Genomic DNA, 24477 nt, shown 5'->3' with positions numbered 1-24477 from the left:
AGAGTTCATAGTCTTGCAAGCTGCATGATAACTTCACTAGTGGTGGTAGAATGAAAAACACCACCCAGTACACTCTTGGAGGTGGTTGGCATTTGGAAGGCCATCAAGGTGTAGAAACCATGTTAAAGCAGACATTGGAGCATGATGCAATCCTTGGACCCATTAGATCTTGATGGTGAAACTTATTAATTTTGACTTTTTGAATTAATTTTAAATTAGTGCATGATTATATTATTCCTAGATTTGAGAAACAATTACAATAATTTTTTTTAATGAGATCGTGTATTATAATTACAAAGTGATCAATATATATATATATCAAGATCTAATGGGTCCAAGGATTGCATCATGCTCCAATGTCTGCTTTAACATGGTTTCTACACCTTGATGGCCTTCCAAATGCCAACCACCTCCAAGAGTGTACTGGGTGGTGTTTTTCATTCTACCACCACTAGTGAAGTTATCATGCAGCTTGCAAGACTATGAACTCTGAGGAAGCAGTGGATTTATGCTAGGAGAAGGGTTAAAGTATGAGGGAAAAGGCCAGAACAGAACAGGTTTCTTAATATAGAGGAGCTATATGTCTACTCAAATTTTAGAAGAGAAGGCCTGTGTGATTTATTAAAAACCAACTTTACAAAAATTTAAGAAAAAAGAGTATTTACTCACATAATTTCTCCTAAGATCTGGATGATCTCTTTCAATCCCATCATCTAGAATAGTTACAACAACGCCTTGTCCTGTATAACCTCTTTCCCAGGCTCTTCTAACATTCATATCAAGACCATGTCCACGATTCTATAAGAAAGATATTAAAAGAAATTTTGGAAATTTATCACACTTGAAATTAAATTTTTCAAGCAGAAACTAATCTATGAACGAATACTTTAAAATTTAAACTTACCAAATACCACATCATATTCCACTTTGGGTCGTTAAAGTTAACATTTCTTTTGACTCTGTGTTTTGAAATTTGTTGCTCTATCCATTTCACCTTTAAAAATATAGTTAAAAAATAAATATATACATACCATTTGAAATGTCAAACTATTAAAAAAGTAAAAAAAGTTAAACATATCAAGACACTTATTTCTGAACATTCTTAAAAAAAGGTATGATTATATAAATAAAATATATATTTTCAAACTAATTTTAAAATCTGTTAGAAATCTTCAGTATAGGAAATATAAATGAAGTTCACTACCACCTGAAATATTTTCCAATCAAAATTGCTTGAATAATAAGAAATTGTGAGTTCAACAGGATTTGTAAAAACCTTCAAAACTATAAAAGGAGTTTGAACTTAAATGCTAGTAGAATATTTGTCAAGTGATAAATTCTGCATTTTAATATATTTAATTCTTTTGATACCAACCTACCTGAAACTGCCCTTGATTCTATGATACAAATGCCCCCTCTTAAAATGATCTTAATTAAAACCTTTCATCAGAATTTCATGTTAATTTATGTTCCAAACACCAGTTTGATAGTGACAAAATCATTTTAACAAATCCTTTATTATTTTCAAAGCTAATTGAAACAAAGACTGTATTTTCAACAGACATATAATAACAAAAGATTTATAGAAAAGTGCAGCAAATACTTGTCACACAGCCAAAAGTGTATTGCACACAGATGGATTCAAAGGATTCCCTCAAAAATGAAAACTAGTTTTTTAACCCTTAAACAGTGAGTTGCATGAATGTATGTGCCAAACCCTCTCTCTCTCTCTCTCTCTATGTATATATATATATATATATACCAATTAAGGACTGAACACGAAAAGTGGACAGTCAACATGCTAGATATAGACGTCAAATCGTCATTCTCCACAAAGATTATGTTCTCAAATCAAACTCAGCACAAACTGTGCTGAGTTTGATTTGAGAACATAATCTTTGTGGAGAATGGCGATTTGACATCTATATCTAGCATGCTGACTGTCCACTTTTCGTGTTCAGTCCTTAATTGGTATATATAAATATTTTAATCTTCGAATTTTTTTTAATATGCTAGACCACTGGTTTTAATTGATAAATATCAATTTCTACCCTTAATTAATTTTATATATATATATATATATATATATATATAAAGCTTTTTTTCTTAAGGGCAATTTTCATACTTTCACTTTAAGTACAAAACTATGAAAATGATATTTTAACTTTCTTAGATTATAAAAATAAAGACAAAAGGGGTAAAATTCATTTGAGATTCTTGCATTGTTGATGTCAAACTAACGTACAAATGGAGAAAAATCAGTGCACTTTTCTATCCAGAGCTGTACATAGACAATATTATCTACCATAGAGTATCCATTATCATGCATACTGACATGGACAATAGCAGTGAAAAAGTACTTCTATTCAAAAGAATGTCAGGTCAGGGATCTCATCACAGGCTGATGAGACCTGCTATCGGTACCTTGTAAACCAGTAGTACCTGCTCTATGGTCAGATGGTTGGTAACTAAACTGGCTTGCTACTTTTGTGAGAAGGTATCTAGACACCCAGCAGGACTACAACAACTAAAACACAACTATATTCATTCTTATTATTTCTTAGTATTTTGGGTTTTTTTTCTTAGAAACAAAGCAGTTTTATATTTTCTTACCATTTTTTATTGGTGAGAATAATAGCTATTGAATAATTTCTTAAACTGTAAAGTAACAAATAATTATCCCAACTCATTATGGGCCAACAACCATCCAGTTGGGGAAGACAATGGCAAATTACCCTAATATTTTTGCCTTAAAAACACTATGAGAATGTCAGAATGAAGTCATGCTTCGGCTTCATCCAATGGGAGAACTCATGCTTCATTGGACAGACTTTCATTGCAGTATATGAACACACTGTAAAACAATGATGATTCAATAGAAAGCTTTCATTCATTAATACTACTAATTTATTGTTAACTAACAGTTGTCTCATTTGCTTTATTGCTTTGAACTTGATTATGTTGCCTCCAAATAAATCCATTCAAAATAATTCTATAAATTCTGTGTAACTTTACTCTTGTAACTCTTTTATTTATTTCTGTCATTTGACTGCAGCCATGCTGGAGCACTGCTTTAAATGGTTTTTAGTTGAAGAAATCAACCCCAGGACATTCTTTGTAAGCCTAGTACTTATTCAATTGGTCCCTTTTACTGGGACATAAGCACACCAACATTGGTTGTCAAGTGATGGAAGGAGGCAAACACATACACACATAAATATACACACACACACACATACATACATATGGCGGGCTTCTTTCAGTTTCCGTCTATCAAATCCTCTCAGAAGGCTTTGGTCGGCCTGAGAATATAGTAAAAAACACCTGCTAAAGGTGCCATGCAGGGGCACTGAACCTGGAACCTGGGAAACAAGTTTCTTGCCACACAGCCACGCTTGATTATTTTGCACAAGTCTTGTTGTTCAAAATCACATACCTCTAGAACAAATACCCTACTTATCTACAATTTACTTCGAAAACTCAAAATCCACCAAATTACCATTATCCTACTACTGTGTAAGAAAGCCTTAAAAATATGTAGGAATTTCTTCTCACCCAGCTTATTAATTTAATGAAAAAAGTCTGAAACAAAAACTTCATATTTTGAAACACTACAAGTTTGATTTTATAAGTCATTAGTGTACTAGGTTTTGATTAGGAACTTCTTATTTTGAAAATTTTTATCACCCATTCACTGCCAGTGAATGATCAAAAATGGTTGCCACAAAAGTCAATGATGTTCAATCCAAATTGAGATACTTCAACAGAAATACCCTATGGAATTGTATAATGCAAAAGAACAGTGAAGTTTTTGATATCAGTCTGCATGAGAGCAGCCAAGGTTTCAGGATAGAAACTACAGGTTTTAATGTGATCTAATACAGAAGCTTCTTTCAAAATTTTATGTTAATTCATGCTCTGAACACCAGCTTAATACAGACAAAATTATTTGACTAAATTCTCCATTATTTACAAACTTAATTGAAACAAAAGTAGTGTATTTCAACAATAACAAAAGGGTTAATGATAGCATGTATTTTTGATCATAAACATACTAAAAACTTAAAAGTTAACCATTCAAACTCTACAAAACATAGTAAAGTTCTGAAATGACAGTTTCAAAATGTCAGGAATTATATTAGAGAAGAAGTGTTTATTTAATATAAAAAGCTGCTACAAGCAGGTGTAACTGTGAGGTAAGAAGCTTGCTTCCCAACTACATGGTTCTGAAAGAAGCCTGTCCTATATATATGTATGTATTTAAGTGTGTGTGTCTTTGTGTCTGTGTTTGTTCGCCCCACCATCACTTGACAACCAATGTTGGTGTGTTTATGTCCTCATAACTTAGCAGTTCAGCATAAGAGACCGATAGAATAAGTACTAGGCTTACAAAGAGTAAGTCCTGGGGTCGATTTCTTTGACTAAAACCCTTTAAGGTGGTGCTCTAGCATGGTCGCAGTCAAATGACAAGTAAACCAACAAAAGAAAAGAAAAGCAAGTAGTGTGTGAAAAACATTTATCTTAAAGATCCCAGTGATAAGAAGAGCAAGACAATGAATATTGTACCTTGACAATTGAGTAAAATACAAAAGAACACACACTTGCATAAAAAGAAAAAAACCTCTTGAAAATATGAAGCCTAAATCAGAGTTTGCAAAATTGAATAAGTTTGTGTACTGTGAGAAGAGAGGAAGTTAGAATGAGAAATGTTTTGTATGTTTGCAAATAAGGTTGAAGAGCCTAAAAGAGATGTCCCAGCAAACTGGTTGACAATAAAGGATCACAAACCAAAAGGAAAAGAGAGAGACAATGTTAAGAGGTTGATGAATCTTTCTATCTCTACATACATGCATACAAAGATACACTGACACACAACACAATATAAATTTGCTTGTGTACTGACAAAAGCCTGTATTTGAAATAGAGGCAAATAGTAGGGAAAGTGCAGAATTATTAAAGTATGCAAGAGTCTTCCAGATGTAGTCAACGTAATTTCACAAACAAAGCAGTTCCTCTGAAGTGAAATAACTACCCAAACTAAGTCGACTCATCTACTGCAAAAGTTGTAGAGGAATAACTTTAGTACATACAATGAGGATGTCATTCCACAAGATGTTACTGAGATAGGTTCAATTTTTATAAAGAAGCATGAGGTTGAAACAGTTGAAATTTAGATTAGTTAGCATTGCTAGTATTTACAAAATCAATACTTATTCATTGGTAATATCATACACAGAGTAAAAATTGTCCATGAAATTGTGTCAGAAAGTGGCCACTATAACTAATATTGAAATACTACTACTATTTCAATGTCAATTACACACAACACTATAAAGGTACACAAACCAATAAGGGAACTTCTATGTGGTGGTTTGATATGCTAGAAATAGCAGCCAAGTGTCCCTGAAATCAAATCTACATCTTTGACAAGGAAAAATGCATTGGATAATATACTACTGAATACCTACCTCTAAAAGATGAAATATCCATAGCTGGAATGTTTTTGATCACAGTTCAGTTAGACTTAACATAGTTATTGTTAAAGAGGAGTTATGCTTCTCCAGAGTGAATACATTATGCAGAGTAAAGTTAATTATCCTGTAGGAGAATGATGGTATAAGACAATGAATAAGGAGATGGTATTACACAAACTATAACTGTGTTATTAAGAATATGAGGTTAAATTTTTTTTACCATAACCAGAATAGTAGTCATTGCTTAGCCACCCGCAGATTGGTTACTAGTGAAGTTAGGCACAAATATAATGGCGAGCAATATTTAAATCATAATCACTCTCAAGATTGCCGAGAGTAGTTTATTACCCAGCCATGAAGATCAATATAAAAACTGTCTCTTCTTTAATATTATTTTATCACTGTTAAAATGTAACGTGCATAAGATAGTTGAGACTCTTATTGAAAAAAAAAATAATGAATTTATCATCAAACAGGCTTTTCAAAAGTCAGTGGCATTTCACTTGGTTGGACCAATAACAACTTTATATATGGTGATGAATGATAATCTGGCATTTATTTTCTACTGCTTCAAAGTACTTCTAGTCATGATAGGTGATGCTGATGTTTAAAAGTGAAATATCATCATCATCATTTAACATTTTCCATGGCATGGGTTGGATAGATTGACAGGAAGCGGCAATGCCAGGAGACACACCAAGTTCCATAGTCTGTTTTGGCTTGGTTTCTACAGCTGAATGCCCTTCCTAATGCTAACAGCTTTACAGAGTTTACTGGGTGCGTTTTACATGACACAACCACCAGTGCTTTTTATGTGGCACCAGCACCCAGACCAATGCTTTTTCTTTTATGTGGCACCTTGGTTTCAAAGTATCAATTCTGTTGTGGTGAGTGGGTCTTCTTGAGAACAGTAATGCACCACATATCTCGGTCTTTTATCATCTCCTTTGTAAGGTTCATCGTTTTGAGATGTGCCATCAATACTTCATCCCATGTCTTCCTGGGTTTCCCTCTTCCACAACTTCCCTCCACTTTCAGCAGAATACATTTAATCAGAGATCAAAAGGATATGTTCAAATTGCCAATGCCACTGACAAGGGTCAAAAAAACAAAACAACAAAAAATCATTTTGTAATACAAATCTTTGCAAAAATCTTTCCGTTTGGTGTCAGAATTTGACTAAAATCCAGAAAGTATGTTAAGAAAATAAAGAAACATTTACATCAGCTTTCTCAGTGCAACTTCAGTCGACTGCCTGACAGTCTCCTCTTCAATTTATAAATCAATAGAAACTTAAGTCACTGAAGTTGATCTTGTATATTATATTATGCACTTTTCCCTTCAAATTCTATTGACACCTTTCTAATTTCCTAATAATTTTTTAATCCCCTGTGTATTTTCAACTGCTTGGCTCTAAGTTACTATTTTCAAAAACATTGATTTAGAAATATAAGGATAAAAGTAAAGGAGAAATTGGAAAATGTTTATCTTCTACAGAATAGTGGAAAGGAAAAACTAATGCAATTTGTACGGCAGTTCTACATGAGTGCGTGACACAAATACACACACACATATATAGAGAGAGAGAACAAGTTTAGCAATCAAAGAGTTGTATTACATTGCTAAAATATCTACTTTTAAGATAGAAATGAAAAATAAATAAGTAAATAAATATGACATTTAAAAAAATTAAAAGAATGCGCATATGGCATGCATAATAGAAATTTAGTAAGAGATTAGAAATTACAATTGTAGTTTAAATGAGATCTTATTGAACAAGGAATGAAAAGTATGCAGTATAATTGTACAATTAGAAGTAATGATTGGAGTAGATATGAAAATGGATAAGGAAGTGAAGTTGAATTTATAAAGAAATGTAATTATACCATGATAGCACAGCATATTGAAGTTCAATTTCTTTATGAATTCTTAAAATTGAACTACTACAATTTCTGGTACTACACTCTTTTCTCAAACAGACAACTGCCAAAACACAATTCTACATTCATTCCTTTTATAGCAATTAATTTATTTTTAAAAAGCAGCTTTATATTTTTTTGGTACTTTTTTTTAATGGTGAGAATAACAGCTATTGAATAATTCCTTAAACTGTAAAGTAACAAATAATTATCCCAGTTAAGACATTTTCCTACCAGGCAAGATGTTTGGTTTAAAAGCTAGCTTTCCAACTGTGTGGCTTCAGGTTCAGTCTCATTATGTGGTACCCTGAGTAAGAGTCTTCTACTGTAGCTCCAGGCTAACCAAAGTGTTGTGAGTGGATTTGATAGACAAGAACTGAGAGAAGCCTAATGTGTGTGTGTGTGTGTGTGTAAACCTTGACCTGTGAATGAGCATCACCATCAAGTGATGTTTGTTTCTAGACAACCATAAAAATCATGTCTGGCCATAGGCAAATATATTGCTTATGCATAGATGAAGGTTGGCAACAGAAAGGGCATAGAGTTGCAGGAAAGCTGCCTCAATAAACTCCAACTGACCCATGCAAGCATTTATAAGTGGATGGTAAAACAATGATGAGGTAAAAACTGATAATATAATTCCAAATATAATATGAAAGAATGAACAATATCCTGCCAGCTATAATATTTGTAATTTGCATGTTTTTTTTATAATGACAAAATGCTATTTTTTTTTATGGTGGTGCTGCTGATAATTATACAGCCTATCATATTGTTATATAACATGTATTTGTTTGATAACCCTGGTTTATGATACATTACTGTAATATCTGAAGTAATTGTAATTGACTGAAGTACTTATGCCATTATAGGGAGACACTTCATTTCAAAATGCTTAGCAACACAGATAAAAGAAAAAAAACCCTGGCGTAGGAAAATAGAGCTAAAATTGGTTGGAATAAAATCATTTTTTTAGTAAAGACCTTAAAAAAAAAGTTCTTCAGAAGAGTTGTAAGGTCAATCTAATTCTTTCCCCTTCTACCTGCCATACTAATATTTATCACAAATTCATCCTTGTTCCATTCACCTTTATATTCATTTCTAACCATCTGTCACTCTCCTCTAACATTCTAAAGAATGTGTCCACCAATTATTCCCAATCTTCTGTCCCTTTTCACTCTTATACTCACCTTCCTGTATCTTGAGAGTATGTTACGATACCTCCTCACCACCATCTTTGTCTTCTTTCCAATACTCCCTCCTACTCTCATAAAATGCAGAGTAACCATGTATCTCCTCTTTAACAAAATACCTATGTCTGTCTCTCCATCACACTTTAGCCTCTTAACACCTGGCTCTACTACAACACCACTCAGTTGAAGGTATTTTCTTTGTCTTATAGGTTGCTTGGCAACCTCTCTAGTGCTGGAGTCACAAAAAAAGCACCCTACACACTTAGTAAAGTGGTTAGCATTAAGAAGGGTATCCAGCTATAGAACCCATGCTAATACTGAAGCTCAATAAAAACTTTTGGTTCATTGGATCCTGTTAAACCATCTAACCCATAATAGCAGGGAAGATAAATGTTTGCTGCAAATACATAAACACATATACACACACAAATATATATATATATATATATATATATATATATAAATAATATTTGTCATTTAATCTTCTTTTTCATGCTGGCATGGGTTGGATGGTTTGATAAGAGCTGGCTAGGCAGAAAACCACACCATGCTTCACTGTCTGTTTATATAGTTGGACACCCTTCCTAACACAAACAACCCTGCAGAGTGGACTGAGTGCTTTTTACATGGCACCAACGGAGGTCAGTTTTGGCATGCTTTTTACAGCTGATTGCCCTTCTTAACACTAACCACTTTACAAAGAAAATAGGTGGCACAGAGCCTAAGTGAAATATATATATATATATATATATATATATATAGATTTAAGAATAGTATTGATGATGACTTTGAACTTTTGGCTGGCTAAGCCAATATCAAACTGTCAGATTAATGTAAAGTTATTTTTATTATAATTGGACATAAAAACAAACATGTATGTGTGTGTGTGTATGAATGCCAAGAAACTAAACATGTAGATTGCAAGCAATACATGACTAAACTTTAGGTGAAGAAATGAAAGTGCCACAAGAAAAAAATAGTATAAATAAGTCATACTACATAATACGGTTGGAAAATAATTTTTAATGTAAGTACAAAGCCACATATTTTGGAGATGAAGGTAATGATTATTTTCTTCCAGCTTATGACTGGTTCTTATTTATGCTTGTAAAGTCAATCTCAGTTGAATTTGAACTCACTATGTTAATGGCTATAACTAGATATGACACTATAGTTATTCAGTATTTTGCTGCTTCTGCCAATCTCTATCATTGAAAACATTGTAATAACTGTAATTGGAAGAGAGTTAAAGAAAAACGTATAACTCTGGCCAGTAATACTGATTTAACAAACTTCAAAGTTAACTACTGTTTTAGAAATGAAGAAGGAAAAATATTTATAAAAACTGAAATTTAAAACAAGTTAGAAAAGAAAGAAATAACTTAGAACTCTCAACAAGAAGCAGTCTTGTTTCATCTAAAGAATAACAAGTTTTTCTGCAAATGATTTTTTAGTGATTAAGTTACAGTACACAACCCAGCTGTTTATACAGGGTGAAGCAGAACCCCTCCACCGCAATATGTTTTTCTGTTGTACTCTGCCACTAGTGAAATTAGGCAGGTGGCAGCAATGTTTTCATATAGCTAATGTTTTAGTGCTTGTTTTTTCTCTTAGTTACCATCATGGTTTAGACTGTGCATTTGCTGTTGAAAAATCTATCAAGAATGGTGAATCTGGGAGGGTTTTTTTTTTTTGCCACACCCTGTAGATTATATATATCAAATTCATTTTAACTGGATCCTACCTAGAAACAAAACACCATAACCTATTTTGTGTAATCCTATTTCTGAATGGATAGTTAAGATTTTGAAAGGCATTCATATGCATATGTGTGCATGAGTATACACACACACACACACACACACACACACACTTCAATACTACACATGAAATTTCTAGTTTACAAACCTACCCACATTTTGCCAGTACAGAAAAGTGCCTGTGAATAAGTAGAACAGGAAAACAAAATCCCAAAATGTAAATTAGAAAGTTTTATGTTGCAGTAATGTTAGCACCTCCCTAAACCACTCAAGAACATTTTTCATTATTGATATCCAACAGAGTTTGGTTAACGTCAGAATTAAGGAGTTCAGATCTATTAATTAAAAATGGTATTCTCCTAATGGTTATTTTTATTATTTAAAGAATATTTTTGTATTCTTTTGTTGTACCTTGGAGGGTCTTATAAAACCATTCTGTCAATTGCAAAAAAAGTCATGACCTTTTATTTTTAGCCTTTATTGCATAATGTTTACTCTAGAATCTGAAGTTGTTGATACTAAGCAGTCATGTTTGTGTATTTGACAAAAGATTTAGGCTCTTAGTTTCACATATAAACCTCTTATATTTGTATATACAGGAGAATCCCTATGCTGTTGTTAGCTGCTAGAAATACTAGCTAAATCCCTCTCAAATCCTACTCTCTTAAAAAGTGAATGAGTGTTTAAAGTGGTCCTAGGTTTATACTCTGTGAAAAAAATAAGGGTCATAGTTTGAGTGTCTGATCACTGGTATACAAGACCAAGTTTGAAAACAGATATTAAATAATTTACAAACTCCTAAAGGTTCTTTTCTAGAAACTATAGACAAATGAGCAACAGTAGCAGCAACATTAGTTGTGATAGCAGATATTAAAAGATAGTTTTGTGAAGTGACAGTGAAATAATACATAGCAGAGGTAGACCAATTGCAGACACTGAAAGAAGTAATGTCAAATCTGAGGGTATTGGGCTTTTACAAGAAATTATGTAGATCTGGGACAAATGAGGATACACTAGCAGAAGAAAAATTTTTCTTTAAATGTTTAATGCCTTATTATGCAATTCAGCTCTTGTACTTTTTTCTTTGAACCTGCTTTTTTAAAAAAAGAATTGTTTTATTTTTACATTTATATTTTTATATAGCAAAGGCATAACAGAACAATTAAGAAGTTCACTTTGCAACCAAGTAGTTTCAGGTTCAGACTTGGGCATCTATTGTAGCTTTGAGGGTAACTAACAGCTTGCAAATGAATTTAATAGATAGAAACTGTGTGGAAGCGATGCACAGGTGTGTGTTTACACACATGTCTGCATGCTTGTCTGTAACTTAGCAGCTTAGTAGAAAGAGTCCAATGGAAAAAGCACAAGATTTCAAATAAACACCAGGATCAATTTCAGTGACTGATCCCTTTAAGGTGATATATCTTTCATCAGATTGTGTCTATACTGGGCCAAATCAATGAATGAAAGATACTGCAAACAGCTATTGGCTTCAATGGTCCTAAAATGTTATGTTTTCAATACCATTTTTACTACATCACACAAACAAATATCACATAAAAATATTAATAATCACTTTCTATTACACAAGAAGTGTTAATACTGAAGTCATTAAATTCCCATATTTGGAAAAAATATTTAAATAAAAGCATTAGGATTTCAGTTTTTATCTTGCTTCTGCCTGCACAAACAAACCAAGTTTGTAACATTTCATTTTGGTCAATTGACTGTCAAAATTTAGCTTTCACATGAACATCTACATTAAACCTAAAAACAAAATGGCACTTTGGATGAAATGCCATTAGACTGCGTTTGCATAAACATGTTGAACAGCACAAATAATGTGTTTTGTCAAAATTTTAAAAATAAACTACTTCAGACATTTTAAAATAAAAAAAAAAATAAAACAATAACACCTGAACAGAAATGAAAATTCTAATAGGAAAGAAGAAGAAAAAATAGTAACATCTAAATACAATTCCAAATAAAAGACCAATAGCTATTATGCTGGAGCTTTATGAAAGATTTTTCTGACTGTTATGCCAAACAAACATCTAAAATTTCTTTGAATTTGAAATTAAATTAGAAAGGAAATGATATGGCCCACTTTTGTGCTAAAAAAAAAAAACTATTAAAGAAATTTAACACTATAAAATTCAAAAGCATACTAGTTTCCAATTGTTTCATTCAAAAGCTAATATTTGAATCTTAATAACTGCAACAACTAGTGGTTTCATATGATTTATTATAGTTTCTATTGATTTCTAAAGCTTTCACAATTAATTGAACTAAAGGAAAAAAAAAAACTTTAAAAAAGAATCAAAGAAAACTAACAATCATGAAATTGACATTAATTATTTTTTTCCAGTTTAAATATCTTATTTGAAAATTACTCTTAAAAATAAAATATGAGAACTAAGTTCCTATTAGTTTTAAATTCATAAACAGGGACTTTTCATATTTTCCATTACAGATAATTATTAAATAAAAATTGAGAAATATATTTATGAGCAATTACACAAATTTCTGGAATACTAGTTTGTTGTATCCATATAATTTATTGGTAAAAATGTTATGACACCATCATCATTATTATAATGCCCATGTTCTGTGCTGGCATGGGTTTGAACTGTTTCAGTCCAAGGACATCATCATGCTCTACTGTCTACTTTGGCATGATTTCCTTCGCTGGATGCCCTTTCTAATGCCAACCACATTTACAGCATGTACTGGGTGCTTTTTTTGTGCCACTAACACTAGTGAGGTCATCATGCAGCTTACAATATTACAAACTCTGAGAGAGGTAGCTTTATGCTAGGAGGTGAGAAGTTAAATGCATGAAGGAAAGGGCCAGAGCAGAACAAGTTTCTTGATAGAGAGGAGCTACTTGGTTACTTGTGCAGCTCCTCTACAACAAAAAAACCTGTTCTGCTTTCACTTCTTCTTTAACCTCTCATCTTCTAGAATAATACAGTATTAATAAATTTAATACATAAAATGTCTCAAAGTCTGACTGTGACAAAAAATTAACTTCAACCTGTTTTTCTTTAATAAATATAGAAACTCATGTGACTTTTTGATTAAACAGTGCAGCAATAACATTCCTGATTGAGTGGTAGGGATCAATAAGTTTGTCCCATATACAAAAGATACCAATAAAAAATCTCAGTTTTCAATCTTGGATTATGTTAGTCTGCTACTAAAGCTCATCATAGATAACGTGGTTATGTTTGAAAGCAACTTTGTTTTTCACATTAGCCATGTAGAATGTCACGAACATAGGTCCAAGTGGGGAACCTATAACCACTTCATCCTTTTTGGTGCATATATCACCTTGTTCCGGATTTCTTGGTATAGCAGGTGGTTTTATTGTATGATGTGTGTACACATTAAACAAAACTTTATAATTTCCATTTATGGAACAGTAGTGAAAAGTCTTTTGACATTCATAGTAAAGAATGCTTTTTCAGTTAATTTAGAAATTAATAAAATTGTGTCAATGATACATTTTAAAATTACAATCAAATTCAATGGAAATTGTAGCTGTGATACCAGTGCCGGTGGCATGTATGAGAACCATCCGAACGTGGCCGTTGCCAGCGCCGCCCCGACTGGCCTCCGTGCCGGTGGCATGTAAAAAGCACCATCCGATTGTGGCCATTGCCAGCCTTGCCTGGCCCCCGGTGCCGGTGGCACGTAAAAAGCACCATCCGATCGTGGCCGTTTGCTGGCCTCGTCTGGCACCTGTGCAGGTGGCACGTACAAAGCACCCACTACACTCACAGAGTGGTTGGCGTTAGGAAGGGCATCCAGCTGTAGAAACACTGCCAGATCAGACTGGGCCTGGTGCAGCCTTCTGGCTTCCCAGACCCCAGTTGAACTGTCCAACCCATGCTAGCACGGAAAATGGACGTTAAACGATGATGATGATGATGAATGAATATTACGGTAATGAAAGGTCACTTGGGCCCACATACACAATTTGACAAATGCAAAAGAAAATGCACAATCTCTGCACAAGGAAAGAAACTAATTTCTGAGCCTACCACATGTCTTTCCTTGAGTTTGTATCATCATTCAGCATTGTTATATCATTTCAATGGAATTTGCTTGAGGATAAAAGTTTTTTTTTATATAGAAATCAATATTGTGTTTAACTTTTTTTAATAGAAATATTTACCTTACTGAAGCAAAACCTGTACAAAAGAAAATTACTGTGGAAATAAAGAAAAGGATTTCTAAGAGAGAAAGTAGTACTGAGTTAAGCGTGGAATATGGATTGGCTGAATCTACAATCTATACCATTTTTAAAAGAAAGGATGAACTATACAGTGCATCAGTGGTTAAAAGTATATGCAGATTTCATAATATTCATACCTCAAATACTGAAGAGATGGAAAAAAAATAATCTTTCAAAGAGAAACAATTTGCTGGTCATACAGTAAGAGAAACATTTTGTTGTGAAAAAGAGAAGTCTCTTCATGAACAGTTTCAGAGTGATGCTTCTATTACTAGTGTTGAGAGCAATGTAAAGCAAGTAGAATTTAAAACCAGCAAAGGTGGGTCTGAATCTTTTAGAAAAATGTTTGTGTTACTGTACCAAATTTTGTGAGCTTCTAAGTGTAATTTTTCTTCTCAACAATTATTTTAACTGCAATGAGACTGGATTTTCCTTTTTCTAATACCTAAGAGGACCTATACCCCACAAGAAGAAATCAAATTCTCGGTACATGAAGGATAGGGTGAAACTTCAGGCAATCTGAAGGCAAAACAAGAATAGGTTTAGTGCCCAATGGCTTTCCATCTCAGACTTTTATTACCAGGAACTTATCCACTGTGTTTCACTGATGTCTTACAATGAAGGCTCTTCTTGTTATTGATAGTGCTCCAGCATACCCCTTCCTAATCAAGAGTGGGAATTCTGGAGTAATGCCACAGGTGTTTGATTCAATCAAAATTCAATTCTTGCTCCCAATGTCACTCCTATGCTACAGCTCATGGATTAGCAACTGAGAGCAAATTTTAAAAGTGTACACAAACCATCTATTCAGGACCTGTTTTGAAGCAACTTCTAGTAATGGGACATTAACCATTAATAGGGTTTTAGAAGAACCACCTTATCAATGCAAATGAGGTTCATTTCATGGTGAAATCATGAGGAGGGCTTACCTCTAAGTATCTAAACACTTCTTAAAAAGCACTGTGACCTGACGCAGTTTCTTTAAAGGGCTTTGAAACATCTGATACAGTTTGTCGTTGAAAAAATTCTATGTGAATAAACCTATGGGCCTGGAGATGAATGAAGGGGATATGAATAGCTTGCTTAAGAAACACAAAAGAGAACTTTTCATCAACGACCTGAGGAAGCCTGATCACAAAGAAGCTGGATAACAATGACTGACATTAAGGAGGAGGGCCAAAATCATCCAAAAGGAGTTCTCTCAAGAGAACAGCCAAAATGGATTTATTATTTTTTTAAATCTAGAGTGAGCTGAAAGACCTTACAAGACCCTATCACTTTTTCTTAGAGGATATTGAGCTAAGTATCAACTATTTTTCTTAGAAACTGTTGCAATATTTTTGGAATAGCTTATAGAAATCCATCCTGCATGCATTCTTTAAAAAGTGACTTAAAACCTTTCTGCTTCTATTGTTTTTTCTTAAGTAACAGACCCTGATGAGACATTCGCCAAAGATACTTAAAAGAGATGACTTTTCCTCCTCAAAAATTTCCACCTAATCCTAGTTTCATGTTGCCCTTCACTTTGGCTGAATAGCCTATTAAACTCAGGTGAGCAATGTGATTTTTCAATTGTTGATTTATAATCATTTTTACATTTATTTATAAATGCAAATCAAAAATTTAATTGTTCTTTCATTCTACATATCACTGATGTTATTTAGCAGTAATAACATCTTTGTAAAAAAGAAACCTTTGAAATGAGATATGAATTTTATACACATCTATTTATATTTTAGAATTCTTGTTATTTATTATATTGCATTGTTTACATTGTTATTATATGCTTTTGTTTTGTATTGATTATGTTTTATTAATGTTGAAAGTTGTGATTTGGGTGCAAATCTTTGTCCTTGGTTGACTTTTTAAAAAAAAACCAGTCCTTGAGGACATATATTTTAAGTGATATGCTATTGATTTGTGTGGTAGTGAATGGGGTTTCTGGATGAATTGGTTTTGTTACTATGGGGATATATATATATATATATATATATATTGACAGTAGTTCCTATATCCGAAAAAGGACACTCTAAAGCATTAGAGCAGTAATGTATTTTTTTAAGAAAGTAAAAGATATGGCTGGTAATAGAGTTTCATACTTATAAAGTGCTTAGCAGTATAGGTGACACATCAGAATCAAATGACTGAAGGCATATAACCTCTCTACAAGTGGAGGAAGAAATACATAATCAGTTGGGTTTTTTTATGTATATAAAGAGAGTACTGTTATTTGCTTAAATAGGAGATAAAAGTTGGTAAAACCTTTGAGCAATGCAGGTGAGGAGTTAAAATATATAAGGTGATGTTAACCTTACTTAGGTTCTTTAATAGTCTTATAAAATTTTGAGATATTTTCAAATAAAGGAAAATAAATTGTTGAGAAGTTCTTACTGACAAGCCATTTCAGTCTGTTATAGCTAAGAAATCATTACAGAATCTCTCTCTCTCTCTCTTTACACACACATAAGTAGGGTGTTTGGCTAAACTTGACAATTTTATGCCTCCTGTTTTTCAGGAAAAGTTTGATGTATTGGTAAATAGGCAATGGCATTGGAGAGCATAAAGATTAAAGTTGTAGTTGAGAAAAAGTTAGCTGACATAGAGGACTGGAAGCCACCTGAATACTGAAAAAGAGTTACCTGTATTATGATGATTCACATTGGGTACCAAAAATGCCAACATCATGATTGCTACCCAATGCTTTGTGAACACAGTAAAGGCTGTAATACATGATATGATATGATATGGACAGCTGCAATAGTAACTTGGAAGCTATGGCCAGCAAGAAGGGACACAGAAGGTATTCTGTCAGTGTTTACAAACCAGAATTCATTCCCACATCTTTGAATAGGGCCTTAGGCTCAATTTAGATGGCTATGTGAAACACCTGGAGACTGGTCAATTTCTGGCTGGAGAGGGTTGCAGCTGGAAGGCTATGTGTGTGGCAGCAGAATTTGGCTTTTAGCCATACCTCTGGAAAGAGTCAGAAGTGGTTGTCAAAGAATTTCTGAGACTTCACCAGCCCCAATTTCTGGCCTCCTAATTCTCCCATGGATTACTGTGTATGGGTCATGGTTGAGGAAGATACCAACCACTCTGCCTGCAACACCATGGCCAAGCTGTGGCCAAGATCAGGGAGGTGTTTGAAGATCTTCCCACGGATACAGTGAGGAATGCAGGCATCAGGTTCCATAGCCATCTTGAGGTAGTAGAAGCAGCTGGAGATGGCAACTTTGAGTGAAACGTTATCTCTCAACCATAACCTAGTTGATATATTTTTGATTTTTATAAAGAACATTTATTTTTGGATGGGCTATTGAGCTTTCTTTGCTTTTATGTAAACTGTCAAATTTAGCTCAGACACCTTGTTCAGGCTAAATATGAGAGATATTCTATGAAATACCATTATTGTTCCAATTGAAACAATGTGTTACTTCTTGATGTTAAATTATCATAGTATATCTATTATTATTTGAAATGTTACATGTCTAAATAATATAATTTTGTTTTTTTTAACAAAATATTTCTATTGTCATGTCTTTAGGGTTAAGGTAAACCGGAGAAATTATTTACAAATTAAAGAAAAATTATATGCATAGGAATGTTAAAGAATGCCTTTGCAAAATGCTTTAGAAAAAAATTGTCGTTTATCTTGAGTAATAAAAAAAAATTTAATTGAATAAATTGGGATATATAAATCAGATGATTAGAAATCATTTGATTTCATGCTTATATTTGAAGAATTAATTTATCATCAATCTTATTTAAAAGTAGATCACTTGTCTGCCCTCAAAATATGAAACTCTTGCTTCAAATAGTAAATAAGTATGAGTAGATTGGACTATTTATGCTGATATGCAAGTAGTAACATGTCTTTGAGATTGTTGTATAAAATACTTATTTCTAGTGACTGAGATAACTGAGTGGACATAGAACATTTTTTTATAGCAACCCTCACCCATTTCCAAGCAAGATAATATTTCCCAATACCAGACATGATAGTGACACTTGTTTACAACTATCATGTGATAAGACACAGGGACAAAGACATACATATATATATATATATATATATATATATATAATAGGTTTCTTTCAGTTACCATGTACCAAATTCATTTGCAAGGCCTTGGTCAGTTCAGAGCTATACTAGACACTTGCCCAGTGTGCTACACAGTGGGACTGAACCTGTGGTTGCGAAGCAACGATGTTTGCACCTACAACTATTGTATATAACCTATAACTATTGTATATAAATTTATGATGCATAATATTTTCCTAAAAGCTCTTCATAATGATAAAAGAGCATTGAAAGACTGTTACTATAAGTTCTTAGATGTAACTGAACCAAAATTAAATGGTGGTATTTTTATTGGACCACAAAATAAAGAACTGATGGAAGATGGCATTTTTGAGAACAGGATATATGAATTTGAGTTAGAAGCCATATAAGTGTATCATTTGATTCAAAACCTTGGCAGCATAAAAGCTCCAAATTACAATCAATTGACTGAAAGCAAGATTTTATTACTTTTCAATAAACTTGAATGTAGAAGAGTGGAAAAATTCACTGTTAGCTATATTCAGAAAAATATAGCAAGTACTGTAAAAATAAAGGTAAATATTTTCACCAAGACATGATACTAATGGAAGAAAGATACCATGGGCAGTAGAATATTGAGTATAATCCTTTATCTCCTAGAGGCACAAGGCCTGAAAGTTTTTGGGAGGGGGAAGTTATCTGATTACATTGATCCCTGTGCTTGAGTGGTACATAATTTATCCACCTCAAAAGGATGAAAGGCAAAGTAAACCTCAGTGGAATATGTACTAAAAGATGGATAAAATGCTGCTATACATTTTGACATGCTAACAATACCAGTTAACCACCTGAGAATATTAGTATAATGATTAATTATAATAGGTGTTTGAATCAAATTATATTCCTATCAATAGAGGTATGAAAATGATAGACAAATACCTGTGAAGAATCATGATTTTGCTGCTATTTTAACATTTTTCTACTGTAAATATGTTTTCATAATTTGTTTAAAAAAAGGAACTGATCTAATAGAGAGAAGTTGATCAGTTCAGAAAATGCACATGGAAATTAGATTAAATAGGCATACCTTCCTTAAAAAATAGAAAAAACAAAAATGAAGACATTCCCAAAAGCAACTCTTGAAATCCCAAACTGAAATTGAAGTAATATTGTTTGAGATTGAAAACTGTGACTCAGCTCTTTTGCAAGAAACAAAGTTTAATCTCATTCTAGAAAGAACTTTCTGTCAAAAGACTTCCTGTTTGCACTATATGTATTTATTTTTTTGCATTTTATTGAGTGAATTTCTTTGAACTTTTCCTTCTTTTGATTCTAAAGCATAATGGCAGTTAATATCTCAAGAAGGGAGTTAGAATTCAATGCTATTTATTAAAGATTTATTATTAGTGAAAAGTGCTTGAGCTGGGATAAAATAATTAGTGACATTTCAGTGTATCTATAAGCACCAGTGATCTAAGAAACGGAATTAATTGATTCTGAACAGGATTAGAGTAGTCATATAGTTGATTGCATCAATGCTCTTGGAAATGGTAAGAATTAAAAACCATTAATTTACTGATACATTTTAAATGTAGGTCTCCACATACTTGTGGGTTTTGAGGAGTGTGTAGTTATTGGAACAAGAGAAAATAGCACTAATTTGTGGAGCCTTTCAAAAGTTCTGAATGGAGGAGATGAAGGTATATTTTGGAATCCTTTTACTTATGTGAGTTGTGCAGCTTTCAAGTTACAGAGACTACCTGCAGCATAAATTCAGTTCTAAAATGAGAAATCAGCTCCCCAGAAATATCTGGTAGAAAGTATGCGAGATCATCTACATGTATTCAACTTAACTGTATTTAAGTTACTTTGGCAGGTGACAGTGATATGACAACAGATAAAAACCATGTTCACAATTTACCTCAATTGCCATTTCATCCAAATTTATGCAATAATTATATTTTTATGACTTTTGTTCTACACAAGCAACATTTCATTGAAATCTTTCATTACAGGACTACAAGCGTTAACAGTGACTTTACTAAAAAGTTAACTTCACAAATAATGTTTTCTATGGCTTAGAAGAGGGAGAGCAATGCTCATTACCTTTTTATATAGGGCCTTCACAAAAGACATCCAAGAACCAGATTGTGGTGTTAAACTGGGTAACAGATTAAGGTATATCACTTATGAACAGATGCAGCCCATTTGATGGGCTTCCACAGATCTTGTTGACCCAACAGAGGAAACTTAGAACTGTGGTAAAAAGTTTCACAAGGCACAGCTCAATGAGACTGAACTCTAAACCACGTGATTGCAAATCAGATTTCTTAACCATATAGCGATGTTTGCACCCATGAAGAAGAATTAGAATTAACCCTTTAGTACTTAAACTGGTCATATCTGGCCCAAATATTTTACCTGTTTTATGTTCAAAATGGCCATATCCAGCCTCTCACACCTATCCTACAAAGTCATCCTAAAAATATCAATCACATTGAAATTTCCAAGCTACAAGGTAATGCATGATGAATTTAAAACAATGTGAATGAATAAGCATTAAATTTGACAGAGCAATCAGAATGCTACTGGCTTAATATTAAATGAAAGGAATAGAGGAGGTGTTCATAGTCTAAAGGCCCTCCAAGACTGATGAGCTTCAACCTTTGAAGGTTGATGGCTGAAAGTAAAACATAGTAAATAATTCTTGAGTTCAGTAAAAGGAAAGATTGGCACTTGGGGAATTAGAATATGGATGACGAGATGTTTAACCACTAAATCTGACCTGACCAAGCTGACTAATTTCTTTTTGTATTTCTATTTTGCCTGTCATGTTATTAAGACAGTAAAATGCAATTTGAGGGAGATTTGGTTGCTATTTCTAATGGGTTAAGCAACCATAAAGAAGCTCTCTTACTGACTTGTGACAAGAAATGTAAATGTATTGGGTGTGCATGGTCAAAGGAGGTATATATCTTGTTAGAGGAATGGAACAAATGGCATGCCTGTGGCAACTGCAGTATGCTAGACATAACATGTGAGCTGCACTCCTTGAGAAAATATTGATTTTCAAAAACAAATATGGGTCTCGTCTTTCCATCTCTTGTCTCAGTCATCAGACAGCAGCCATACTGGAGCACTGCCTTGAATTTTTAGTTGAATGAAATGACCCCAGTATTTATTTTTTTAAAGCCTGGTTCTTATTCTATTGGTCTTTTTGTCGAACTGCTAAGTTACAGGGATGTAAACAAACCTGCACCAGTTTTTAAGCGGTGGTGGGAGACAGACACAGACACAAAAACTCATGCAGCGTCTTTCGGTTTCCATCTACTAAATTGAGTCACACGGATTTGGTTGGCTCAAGACACTTGCCAAGGTGCCATGCAGTGGAACTGAACCTGGAATTATAAGGTTCCATTGGGAAGCAAACTTCTTACCATACAGCCATGCCTGGGTATTAATTTTTGCATTTGAGCTATTATATAAAAGTAAAGAACATGGCCATATGAATTTAATAGTTCATTGGAACAAGATGTCTAGCCACTCAAAAAATTCAGAGGGCAACCGAAACTGAAGGGATCAAGATTCAGTTTGATCTTTTGAAGGTTGATTTCTAAAAAGGCAGACATAAACTTGTGGAGAGTTACAATTTTAGGTATGGAAGATTGAGAAACAATTTACTGCAGGTTTTGGGAGCAAGAAATAAGGCATTTTAGCAGAAGGAGAGGCAGCAGAAACAACATATCTGTGCACTAGTGATTGTAGAAGGTTGGCAAGCAAATGTTTGTCATCAGCTACATTGTTTCTTCTTAAACAGCCTAGAAGGTTTGCATGTAGCTACAGCAAACATGTAAGTAGTGCAGCAATGTGGGTCATACTTGAGCTTTAAAGAAACTTATCAGTAACTGATAAGTGTTGAAATATTTCCTGGTCCTGAAGGGGGAGTGAAGTCTTAATTCTTTGATACCAAACTGCCTGACAACACCCTTGGTTCATTGGTACAAACATCCTATTTAAAGTGATCTAAATTAAAACTCTCCATTAAAATTTCATGTTAATTTATATTCCAAACATCAACTTAATAATGACAAAGTTATTTTACTCAATTATTTTTCAAAATTAATTGAAATACAAGTAGTGTAGTTTGTCAGAAATACGGTAACAAAAAGTTAAGGGTATGATTTTAGCAATATTATACCCTCTGTTTAGCAATGATTCACTATAGTGAATTTTTCTTCGAGATGCTATTTTCAGTAGAAAAGCACAATACTGTTATGATAATAATTTTATGTAAACATGTAAAAAATTATAATTCACATTTATGCATACTTTTACACACAACCAAATTTTTCACAGAATTTGTTAGCCATCATGAGTGGAATTTATCTTAGAACTGCAAGTGCTAAAAGTTCATCTATGGTTATAAGGCAAACCATGACACTGAATGCAAAATTGCAAGTGTTGAGGTGATTGGAAGCTGGTAAATATTGGATATATGCAGGTAAGACTTTAATATTGGTCATAACAATTACAACCCTTGAAAATTGCAGACAAATTAAAGACTTCTGCCGTGATGAACAAATTAACATAAATTTTTGTATAAAAACAAAATGTGTAAAGATATACTCACTAAATGAGTGGGTAATGTAACACAATGCAACATGCTAATAAGCCAACTTATCATAATGGATAAAACAAGGAGCATCTATAGGCATTTACAAAGAAGAGATAATTCAGAATCATTCACAGTTTGCAGTGTTTGGATTCAGAAATTTAAAGCACCAGAACTTACAAAGCATCTGTATGTCTTGTAAAGCTGCAAGAGGATTTCTAGGCAGCCAAAGGATTTCCCTAGGTTCTTTAGAGTATCACCAAATATGACAACTACCCTCCCTCACCATTTTGTATTCAACAGATGAAAGTTCTTTTCTGGTGAAAAATGTCATCCTACACTTTCATCTGAGGGAAAAAAAAGGTTCTGATTGAAAGGCTTGAAAAGACTAACACCTCTACATGGCAGTAGTGCTTCAAAAGGCTTTCATACTGAAACCAATAGCTACTAATCATTCAGAAAATGGTTCACCAATTTAGATAACATCTATTTGTGATTCGGAGCAAGAAGGATAGGGTGGCAATAGGAATTTTCACACAGTAGTTACTTTCATACTTTTGTCCAGTGGTGTAAAGATATTGTAAATAGCACAACCTTGAAACTAAAGTATTGTTAGCAATTGATAATAGGTTATTATTGACATCCTTCAGATCTACATTTCTGTCAAAGTACCTACCATCAAATACTACTTTGTACCTCCAACTCATAAATCAGGATGTAATTTCTAATATCAAGGCTTACTTCCACCTTTGCTGCACTTTCAAACAATTTGTTGTAGAAACAGGCAGCCAAGTTGAATGTCAATCAAGGACTTGAGGAAAAAATGAAATATCTATAAAGGTCATAGATCATGTCAAAATACCTTGGGATGAAGCAAGTGAGAACTGCATGAATATATTTTGAAAGAAGCTATGGCCAGAAGCAGGCAATGACTTCTTGGAATTGTATGAAAAATAGTACCAGCAGTATTCAATGGAGAATGCAAATTGCCAATTTGGAAGATTTGGAGAAATTAGCTGAGTCTTGTAGTAAAAGTATCTATTGAAGAATTTCAAAAGTCAGCACAGCAATGCAACCAAAATAAGCCTGAAGACCCTACTGTGGAGTTGGTAAATCATAAAAAAATTTTATAACTGAATTTCCAAACTACAGCGCCATTAAGATTTTCCTTTTTTTTTTTTATTTGCTGAGTATGAAGAAAAGGGCATTGCCCACAACCTTTGCAGGTTCTCTGAGA

The 24477-nt window shown here is 33.3% G+C and overlaps 1 protein-coding gene across 4 annotated transcripts in view; it reads right to left on the bottom strand.

The window, feature by feature from the left end:
• Positions 1–24477, bottom strand: part of LOC115210771 (furin) — a 219710-nt gene that overhangs the window by 133957 nt on the left and 61276 nt on the right. For all 4 annotated transcript variants that reach the window (XR_004998783.1, XM_029779490.2, XM_029779491.2 and 1 more), the window contains exons 3-4: positions 905–994; positions 670–798 (exon numbers count right to left, since the gene is read on the bottom strand). Coding sequence is in view for 3 of the 4 variants with exons in the window: in XM_029779490.2 (XP_029635350.1) it covers positions 670–798; positions 905–994 (219 nt within the window). In the remaining variant the exon portion in view is untranslated. The remainder of the gene's footprint in view (positions 1–669; positions 799–904; positions 995–24477) is intronic.

This window comes from Octopus sinensis, linkage group LG4 (genome assembly GCF_006345805.1).
Source record: "Octopus sinensis linkage group LG4, ASM634580v1, whole genome shotgun sequence".
NCBI classification, from domain to species: domain Eukaryota; kingdom Metazoa; phylum Mollusca; class Cephalopoda; order Octopoda; family Octopodidae; genus Octopus; species Octopus sinensis.
The sequence above is the reverse complement of the archived record's forward strand: the minus strand, read 5'-3'. Positions and strand labels throughout refer to the sequence as shown.